The sequence below is a fragment of the Phlebotomus papatasi genome, chromosome 2 (genome assembly GCF_024763615.1).
Source record: "Phlebotomus papatasi isolate M1 chromosome 2, Ppap_2.1, whole genome shotgun sequence".
Taxonomy (NCBI): domain Eukaryota; kingdom Metazoa; phylum Arthropoda; class Insecta; order Diptera; family Psychodidae; genus Phlebotomus; species Phlebotomus papatasi.
In genome coordinates, this window is record NC_077223.1 from 27,920,511 (window position 1) to 27,931,549 (window position 11,039).

At 34.1% G+C, this 11,039-nt stretch overlaps 1 protein-coding gene across 1 annotated transcript; it reads right to left on the reverse strand.

The window, feature by feature from the left end:
* Positions 1 to 223: 223 nt before the first annotated feature.
* LOC129803319 (uncharacterized) lies at positions 224 to 10,997 on the reverse strand. Its single transcript, XM_055849774.1, has 3 exons — positions 10,755 to 10,997; positions 10,591 to 10,692; positions 224 to 1,754 (listed from the first exon to the last, which is right to left on the reverse strand). Exons 1-3 carry the CDS (start codon positions 10,893 to 10,895, stop codon positions 1,422 to 1,424), a joined length of 576 nt encoding a protein of 191 aa, XP_055705749.1. The 5' UTR covers positions 10,896 to 10,997; the 3' UTR covers positions 224 to 1,421.
* Positions 10,998 to 11,039: the final 42 nt, after the last annotated feature.

Here is an 11,039-nt window from a genome sequence, read left to right on the forward strand (position 1 = left end):
AATAAATTATTGAATTCCGGAACATTATTTTCAGATGCTGGGGCTTCTTTCAAGAAAACATCTCTTCTTAAGAGTGAGTGTTGAAAGGAAATAAAAATGCTGCAATTCTATGGAAAACTCTAATATGACTACCATTATAACTTCACTAGAAGTATGATCATTTCCCTTTGAAAGTTCCTGCAATTGCACTTCACAGAAAACCATTAAATTCAAAATCTCAATATTCTTGTCTTGCGATTTTTATTCATTGTCACGATAAATTTACATTATTCTTTTTTTTAATTTTTTAACAATTATATTATCAGGTTTTTTCTTTAAATATTTCATTGTAATACAGTTTTGTCTGGTAGCATTAGAAGATGAAGAATCAACAATAAATAGTTGGAAGCGCAAATTACAATTGTAATTTATTTATTTGGAATTTACTTTGCAATACCGCATTTTTTCTTTAATTACTTATTTAAAAATTGTTTTTGATCAAAATTAAATATTTTGCAAACCAAAAGATCATGCTTAAGTCTTTGTTTACTAATACATTAAGTTAAGTAACTATTTTTCAAAGGCATTGAATAAATGAGCAGTAAAAAGTTAAAATTGATCAGTAACAAAAAAATTTGAAACAGTGATATTATCGTCCAAATTTTGGCAAAGGGAAAATAAGGGGCTTTTCACTCTATATGGAACTATTTTAAATGTTAAATATATAAATTAGGCCCATTTTTGTAAAGATTTAAGTTTTATATTGATCATAATTAGATATTTTACTGCTCATTTTTAATTTTTTACTGATCATTTAGAATTTTATACTGCTCGTTTGTTTTTTGCTTTTTTCAAATGAAATAAAAAACATAATGAAATTCAAAATTCTTAATTTTACAAAGATTTTATTAATTATATTTTAGTTTCGTTTAGTCCATCTAGTTATACATTGAAAAGTGAATTTTTATTTTTACCTTTTATATTGCTTATTTTTAAAACCTCTCCTATATGAAAAATATTAATTTGTTAGTATTTAGCATATTTCTATCATTATTTGAACACGATGTAGTCAGAAGATCAAGTATTAAGAATTTCGACAGCTTACCTTTGTTGTTTCCTAAAGATAAAAGTTCTGCAAATAAGAAATTAAAGAAATACTTGCGGTATTGCAAAGAAACCATAATTATTGTTTTTGTACCAATAAGTGATAAAGCAAAAAGTGCCACCAAAAATAACTCACATTCTACTAAATACAGTCGTTTACGCTCTCTAAGAACTTCTACAACTTTCAATACATCACAAGAAATGTTTCTTCCTCCCACTTCGATATCTTTACCATTTGATTATCTCCGTTATCACCTGAATATGAGAAAATATTTGCATGTTTTAATTTAAAAGACGCAGAAAAATTGATTTGGAGTTTTGTATTATGTTCGTTGTGTCTAGCGGAGGAATTTCTTCATCTCCTTATTTTGCTGCTCCATGGAGTACTGAGCATTCTCTGCTTTATTGAGCAGCGAATCCAGGGCATCAAATTGTGCGGTCATCTTTTTCTGGATGTTCAGGGATGTCTCACGGATCTCCGTTGTGTCCGTCTTGGTGGCATTATCCCTCATTGTGTCGAGCGTATCGAGGGCACTGTTGATATCGTTGGTTTCTTGCGAAGCATTCTCCACATCTGCACCCTCTGGAGCTGCTTCAGAACTCCCGGATGCCTCTCCTGCAGCTGATCCAGGACGAATCTTCAGCAAATTTGTTAAACTTCCGCACACGGTCTGAAAGATTTATGATTAATGGAAGTATGTAATCAGTGACAAAAACGCTTTGGTTCAAAGAGTTATACGGGCTTCAGACCTAAGTTTTAGCCATCTGGCTTAACTCCTCTAATTCATTATCAAGCACGATTCTTTTTAGAAATTCTTCCTTAGGATTGAATATAAAGGGCAAATGATCCATTAAATTTTGAAAAATCAATAAAACTGCTTGTTATTTAGATTTTGAGACTTTCGGGAACTGGGCTAAACCCTAGGATGATTAACTAACGGGTGGATGAGCATTTTAATTCAGAAATGGTATATTTTTCTTAAATTCTTTATAATTTTTAAGTCTTAGATCCCACAAAAATAAATATAACACGAAATGGTAGGTACATGTACAGAGAATATATTTTTTATGAATTTAAAATGTTACTGGTGTTACAAATAGAAAATTTGTCAGAAAAATTCAAAAAACTGCGAATTTTACGTCTTTTTCATATAGGTTTTAGGTACTGTTATCCTCGTGCTCCTCGTGCAATAATTATAAATTTTGAGCCAATAACATAACATTATATACTCGTTCATTTGGTAAAAGTTTTAAAATGATTGCATTATTTGGTTTTATACTACAACTAAAAAATCACTTAAGAAAACATGTACCATACTTTTGTACGGAAAATGTATGAGAATGCTCCGCCCTGGCTAAACCTCCTGTCTGAAGCCGACATTAGGCATTTTCAGGAGGAAGTTCTTTAGTTTGATCGGTTTGATCAATAATTTATTTTCAAAAAATAATCTTTGAATACCAAATTGAATTATAAAGCGATTTTGTATTAATTTGAAACTGAACTATAAATTAATTTAATCGATCAAAACAATGAATGATCTGCCTATTTTTAAGGAATGCTAATTTTATTATCTAAAAAATCTCCAATATTTTGAAATTCACCTAATTTTATATTTTATTTCAAAAACTTTCTCTAGATTTTTCAAAAAATACGGAAAATATCATTGCTCAATGGGGGTCACCGAAGGCAGGAAATCGATATCTCTTAGTGTTTGGTTTTTAGGTCGAAAAAGTTTTGAGACAATCGAAAAACATTAACCTATTAGTGGATACTTCAATCGACTTATATTACCAATCGGATTGGAAATTTAAATAAATCCAATCTTGATCAATAGCTTTTACTATTTTTCAGATTTTAGACAGAATTTAAACTTAAAAAAAACACGGTGTTCCGAAGTTCCGAAGTTCCGAAGGGAATTTTCTACTCATGCATTTGCAAAAAAGTTGAGATAGTCAGAGTTTTACGGTTGAAGAAGCAAGATTTATGACTGTGCGTCATAATGTATAGAAGTCAGTGAGCGTGGTCAGCGGTAAGTGTCTTATCAGAAAAGATTAGCGAGACGAAAGATTAAGAAAAGAATGCACGTTATATACGGGCTTCAGATCTAAAATGTGGCTTAGCCAGTGGAGTACCTGGTACTTATGGGACAGAAGGTAGGGGTGTTCGATCGTACGGTACTTGAAGATGCTTCCTTGACACGGAAATTTTCTATTTAACATTTTTTTTTCTATTTTAATCTATTTGACCAATGCAATGTATTACAAATATTATAGATAGAATTTTCATATTTTAGAATTTGCTCCTTATAGATGAATATTGTGAAAAATAAATATCTATCAAAAGGGCATATGGAAAAATGATCATAGAGGAACTTTAATGGTCCCAGAATTTAACCCTCTAACGGTGTTTTCTTTAATATGCGAAAAAAAGTTCTAAAACAATGTTTTCTAGGATAATTATGATCCAATAAAGTCAAATAAAAACCATCAATTCTTCATTATCTCTTTAAGTTTAGGCGCTAGGTGAGAAAATATAAAAATTTTTCGAAACTCTTTTTGCTTCTAAAATTCACATTTTTAGTTTTTTCAAATTTTTTAAATAAAATATACAAAGTAGAATGACATATCTTTCAGTACAAAATAAATTTATTTTAGTCAGATAACTTTAAATCGGTTTTTTATGGAAATTGGAAATGAGTTTTTTTGCACAAATATTTTTTGTTGCTTTTTCTCTGAGCAACAAAACGAAGAGTCAAAATGAGTTCAAACTTTCATGAGATGTTTATAAGACTGTTACCGAGGACACTATAGCACTTTTAAATAAATAAAACCTTTATTATCGCTGTAAATGTGATTTTTGTGAAGACCGCCTGGAGGCGGTCTTCCCCGTTAGGGGGTTAAATTACAGTAGACTCTCTCAAATTCGGGCATATAGGACCGAAATGTCAGCCGAATTAGACAGAAATTCGGGCGACATGTGCTTATAGATATTGAGTTTACACACTCATATATATCGTAAATTGCATGAAAATCCCTCAATAATGCAAAATCACATCAAAACTAAGACAAACCATGCCAAATTTGAGCATATTTGATTCATTTGATAATCATAATCAAACTTGAAAAATGACAACAAACATTTTTCAAATGTAACCGCTGCCCGAAATAAAAAGTAGCCCGATCTTAAAAGAGCCGAATTTGCGAGAGTCTACTGTATTTACAGTAGACTCTCGCTTATCCGTGGACTCTTTTTCCGGGTGACATAAAAAAATCCGTGAGACAGTTGAATTTTAAAAATTTTGTTGACATATTTTCCCCGTTTTGGGTTTTTTTGTTAAAGCAAATGTGCTCTATCTACTGTTAATTCTTTCTCATTGTAACTTTTTTGGACAATACGCATGTTTAGAGAGAATGTCGATTCAGTCAGATCAGAATTCACTCCATAAATTTGCAATGTAAACGAAAAAATCGTTAGACTTCAAACAATTTGATGTGTATCACTCTCAAAATCCGTGTGACATTTCGGTCCCACTCCACGGATAAGCGAGAGTCTACTGTATTTACAAGTTCGTTACAAAAACCATTTATTGAGAAAAATATTTCAATTTAAGAAAGGATTTCTATAAAATATAATCCTATTGCAGATAAGAGGAAATTTATCTTGACTGATAACAACCTCGTCCCGTATAAAGGCGTCTACACATTGGGAGCAATTTTCGTCAAAAATTGCGTTTTTAACAGAAATTTGACGTTTCCCCCTACAACGCTGCAGGGAATTTCCTTCAAAAAAGCAATTTTTGGCAAAAATTGCTCCCAATGTGTAGAGGTCATAAGAAAAAATAATAATGCATTTCTAGAAATCCCTTGCGAGAAGGCCATGTTCCTTCATGAAATGTTGTTCCAGCATTTTTATTATTATTATTAAAATTCCAAATCTATTCTCTAAAAAGAAATGCTTGGTTTTATCCCCAGAGCCCTTTTCTTAATTTTAAATGTGTAGGAGTGATTTAAAAAATGTTGTAGGACCTTCCAGAAGCCTTTTGAATTAAGTTTATACATAGAATATTTAATTTAGAAATTTGCAGATTGACTTTAGAAGTTTGAGAAAAATTTCTAGGTTGACTTAGAAGCAGAATATTTAATTTAGTTTAGAAGGTAAGTCCATTGTAGTCCGCCTGAGTGCCTTTCCCGTAGGATGCTTCTTCTGTGCCGCAGAAGTTGATTTTCGGGCAGAGACAGTGTATTAGGTGAGATTCTTAACAATCTCACCTACTATAATCCTAACAAAATTTCATGTCGTCCGATCGACCTCAAACTTGGCCAAAATGTGTTTCGCCACTTCCTGATCACGAATATATATGTGGCTATTTTACGTTCCCGGCCGGCCGGCCGGCCGCTCTTTGGAGCTTAATAGCTCCTAAACTAAAAAAGATATCGACTTGCGGTTTTCGGCAAAGGTTATATATCGGGTGAAAATTGCAACTTGGTGCATTGACCCCCCACCCCCCACCCCTCCTTCCGCCATTTTGAAGACCCCCCTTTTTTTGTTTTCTCAATAGCTCCGCCGCTATGGCATTCAGCGGACTCAAATTTTAGTATGTTATAGCTGGGCCTTAGAGCTTTCCATCAATACCAAACTTAAGGTCCCCCGACCCCCCTGACCCGAGCTATAAGGGTCCAAAAAAAATTTCTTAAAATGGCCATAACTCCGGTTCTAATTGTCAGAATTTAAAAAGTGAGGGCTTTTTGGAAAGCTCTCGTGAAATGCCACTTCCCCTTCTAACATCGCAAGTTCATAAAACCACCGCTAGGGGCGCTATTATTAAAAAGAAAATTTTTAAATCTTATAAGTTAAATAACTCAAAAATTCCATTGTGCATCGGACTGAAATTTTAGTATGTTGTAGCCGTTGATTATACCTATCAAACAAAAAAAACCTTAAGTCGATCTAAAACCCCTGACCCGAGCTATAAGGGGTCAAAGTTCGAACATTGACCGGCCTCTATCTCCGGTTCTAACAAACATAGCGACCTAAATTTTACCTTTTTGGTTTCGTCTCGATGAGCACTTTCAGATGGAAGTTCAAAAAGTCACCATAGGTGGCGCTGTGATAGCGTCAAAATTCATCGAAATTCAAAGTCACTTTTCTCAAAAACGGCATTGTGCAAGTTAATGAAATTTTAGTATGTTGTAGTCCAGTCTAGGACGTTTCCAAAATGGTGCGTATGTGCGCTGTGGTTTCAATAGAACCGGAGATATGAGGGGTCAAAGTTCACGAAATTCAAAAAATCATATCTCCGGTTCTTTTTGACCGATTTTGATGAATGAGGGCTTAAACGAAAGATCTCACCAAATGCTACAACTTTCTAGAACATTTGAACTTCGTGGGACCAACACCAGGGGCGCCACAGTCAAAAAACGAATTTCAATATCACATAACCTCAATTATCTCGACTGTCGCTAAACCGATTTTGATGATTACTCCGATATAATTGTAGAGGACATTTGTCTCTACATTTCGTCCATACATCATTTTCCGGTCAGACTACGCTATCACTCCGATTTTGCCGTTTAAGTGTGAAAAACTTGATTTTTCCCATAATAACGCTTTGAAATCACTCAGATGCCAATTTGACTGCCTCTACTCCACCAAGACACTTAAAATAGGGGTTTAAATGGAAAGTCCCGCAAAATACAACAATTCTTTGATTTAGTTGAAGTTCAACAAATGAGCACTTGGGGCACTCTGGATGAAAAAACGAGTTAAGAAACAAAAAACCTCGATTATCTTGGCTTCTGAGTAATCGATAAGATCATGTTCTATAGAAAAATTATAGAGAACATTCTGGTCTACATTTCACCCATATAACACTTTTCTGTCAGTTCATCCAAATCCTTGATATTTTGGTTTAAATACAAAATTTGTATAATTTCACGAATTTTATTCAAGATAACTGAATGGCGTCTCCCAACTTCAGCTCTAAATCGAATTTGCATGCACTCCGAGTTAGCTCACGTTAAGAATCTCACCTACATAAGCCGGTTAGGATTATCTGTCCCTTTTTTTACGTTTTTAAAACCGCTAGAAATAATTTTTGCAAAAGTAATCGTTTTTAAGACTTTAAAAAAAAGGCAATACAAAAATTGACGTAACGTAGATTTGATATTGATTTTTTTTAATGCGAGTAAACCACTCTAACGGCGTTATCACACTTGCACATTAAAATTTTAATGTGATTCACATTACTTGTCGCTTGTGAGCGTCCAAATATGTTATTAGGTGAGATTCTTAACAATCTCACCTACTATAATCCTAACAAAATTTCATGTCGTCAGATCGACCTCAAACTTGGCCAAAATGTGTTTCGCCACTTCCTGATCACGAATATATATGTGGCTAATTTACGTTCCCGGCCGGCCGGCCGCTCTTTGGAGCTTAATAGCTCCTAAACTAAAAAAGATATCGACTTGCGGTTTTCGGCAAAGGTTATATATCGGGTGAAAATTGCAACTTGGTGCATTGACCCCCCACCCCCCACCCCTCCTTCCGCCATTTTGAAGACCCCCCTTTTTTTGTTTTCTCAATAGCTCCGCCCCTATGGCATCGAGCGGGCTCAAATTTTAGTATGTTATAGCTGGGCCTTAGAGCTTTCCATCAATACCAAACTTAAGGTCCCCCGACCCCCCTGACCCGAGCTATAAGGGTCCAAAAAAAATTTCTTAAAATGGCCATAACTCCGGTTCTAATTGTCAGAATTTAAAAAGTGAGGGCTTTTTGGAAAGCTCTCGTGAAATGCCACTTCCCCTTCTAACATCGCAAGTTCATAAAACCACCGCTAGGGGCGCTATTATTAAAAAGAAAATTTTTAAATCTTAAAAGTTAAATAACTCAAAAATTCCATTGTGCATCGGGCTGAAATTTTAGTATGTTGTAGCCGTTGATTATACCTATCAAACAAAAAAAACCTTAAGTCGATCTAAAACCCCTGACCCGAGCTATAAGGGGTCAAAGATCGAACATTGACCGGCCTCTATCTCCGGTTCTAACTAACATAGCGACCTAAATTTTACCTTTTTGGTTTCGTCTCAATGAGCACTTTCAGATGGAAGTTCAAAAAGTCACCACAGGTGGCGCTGTGATAGCGTCAAAATTCATCGAAATTCAAAGTCACTTTTCTCAAAAACGGCATTGTGCAAGTTAATGAAATTTTGGTATGTTGTAGTCCAGTCTAGGACGTTTCCAAAATGGTGCAAATGTGCGCTGTGGTTTCAATAGAACCGGAGATATGAGGGGTCAAAGTTCACAAAATTCAAAAAATCATATCTCCGGTTCTATGTGACCGATTTTGATGAGTGAGGGCTTAAACGAAAGATCTCACCAAATGCTACAACTTTCTAAAATATTTGAACTTCGTGGGACCAACACCAGGGGCGCCACAGTCGAAAAACCAATTTCAATATCACATAACCTCAATTATCTCGACTGTCGCTAAACCTATTTTGATGATTACTTTGACATAATTGTAGAGGAAATGGGAACATTGATGGTAATGGGTTATTGATGGGAAAAATGGACTTTTCCCATAATAACGCTTTGAAACCGCTCAGATGCCAATTTGACTGCTTCTACTCAACCAAGACACTTAAAATTGGGTTTTAAATGGACAGTCTCACGAAGTACAACAATTCTTTGATATTGTTGAAGTTCATCAAATGAACACTTGGGGCGCTCTGGTCGAAAAAACGAGTCCAAAAACAAAAAACCGCGCTTATCTCGGCTTCTGAGTAATCGATGAGATCATGTTCTATGGGAAAATTATAGAGAACATTCTGGTCTACATTTCACTCATATATCACTTTTGTGCCAGTTCATCCAAATCCTTGATATTTTGGTTTAAATACAAAATTTGTATAATTTCACGAATTTGATTCAAGATAACTGAATGGCGTCTCCCAACTTCAGCTCCAAATCGAATTTGCATGCACTCCGAGTTAGCTCACGTTAAGAATCTCACCTACATAAGCCGGTTAGGATTATCTGTCCTTTTTCGCTTTAATGAAAAATATTACGTTCGAGTATTGTATTTTTTATTGCCAAAAGGGTTTTGTTTAAAAAAATTGGAAGTATAAAAAATAAATAAAATCAATTATGAATTTGAGAATTTAAAAATTCGCCATTTTTGAGCTTAAATATTTACTACATAGCAAATAGCTAGAGACTTGCAAAAAATATTCTAGATTCCTTCAACTTTCTACTTTACAATTATGTACAAACATAAGAAAACAATAACTTTATGTAGTCAGGAATTATTTTCTTTATGGGACACCGCTGTTCCAATCGTCCTTAAAGGATTAAAGGCACAGCATCAAAAGCTACAAGTTCGAGCATTCCGCAAAGCATAGGACGCTTTGCCACGCTTATTAATGAAAAAATATAAATATTTTGTTTTACTGCATTATGAGAAAAAATTAAACGTGTGAATAGCTGAATTTCAGGCTCCCAAATCCCAAAAGAGTTTTACAAAATGAGATCAAAATCGAATTTCTCTTAAAAAATAGTGAAAATAGGTTAACGACAGAGGTATAAAAATTTTCTACAAAATATTTCAATTATTTTTTATTAACGAGAACCAGTAATAAATCGAATCAATGGCACAAATTCCATGTCTCTGTAACCCTCTGTATTTTTGAGCATGTCCATAAAATCAACTTTTGGAAAATGGCTCTAAGAATATGTTTCTGCCCGAGATAAAAAAAAAATGATAGCAAATAGCTATAGAGCAGTAAATTTCCTACAAGAAGGTGCAGATCAGAAATTTTTAAATTATCTTCTGGGGCTTCTGAGAGCTCATGAAAAATGAATTTCAATCCATTTTGTTCTAGGGTTCCAATTATTTATTATAGCTACACTGAGAAAAAAGAGGGTGCGATTAACTTTTTTTCCTCATAACTTTAACACATTTTAGGTGTAAAAATGTATCAACATTTTTTAATGTTAATTTTACACCTTTTTAAGGGTAAAATTAACATGAAAAAAGGTAATTTTAATCCTTAATACACCTAAAAAGGGTAATATTTACATCGATTTCGGATCAATACTGCAGGGTAAAATTAACATTTCCGGAATGTTATTTTAACTTTTTTCAGATTTCTCTCAGTGTACAAACGGCACAAATTTAAGATCGTTTCAAGATTCAATTCATGTTCATAAAGAATATTTCTAATTCTAGATTAGAAAAATATCTTTGTGATTTGACCTTGAATTTTATAATACATGTTTATTGGTTTCTGGATCCTAAATAGGGGCTTGAAATTAAGTAAAAACCACTTATTCTTCAGGGTTAAAGTAAAACCTTTGCTACTCTTGTAGTTAGCACGTTCTAATTCTCCCAGTGAAAGTTTTTTGGGAAAGTTTTCTGAGGTATGAAAAGTTATTACAAGGATTACATGTCCCAAAGGATATGATAATGTACTGCGTACTTTTGCTTTTCCATATAATTTTCTCACCTTGAATTTGGTAATCCTTTGCTGTGTCATCGACAGAATACTGTTCAATTCGTCCAACTTACCATGTCCACCTCTCAATTGCTCATCCTGATGCTCCAATTCCTGCGAAAAAGTGAAATTTTTGGAGGACAAATTCGCAAAAATGCAAATAATTTTCCTCCTACTTTGGCCTGTTCACTCGCAAGATTTTCCTGTTCCGCCTCAAGTTGGGCCTTTCTATTAGCCTCAAATGTTTCTCTATCCGGTGGATCAATACCCAATAATTCTGCCCTCATGCACTCGTACTCATAAGTTCCTTCTGCCATGCTTTTCAACACAATTTTCTACACTTTTCACTATGAATTAATTAAATTTTTCCCACGTGAAAAATTCTCTTTCACACTACTCATTTGCCTACTTTGAGGCGCAAGCGCGCCAAATTTCTCCAGAATCGATATATCGAATAGAAT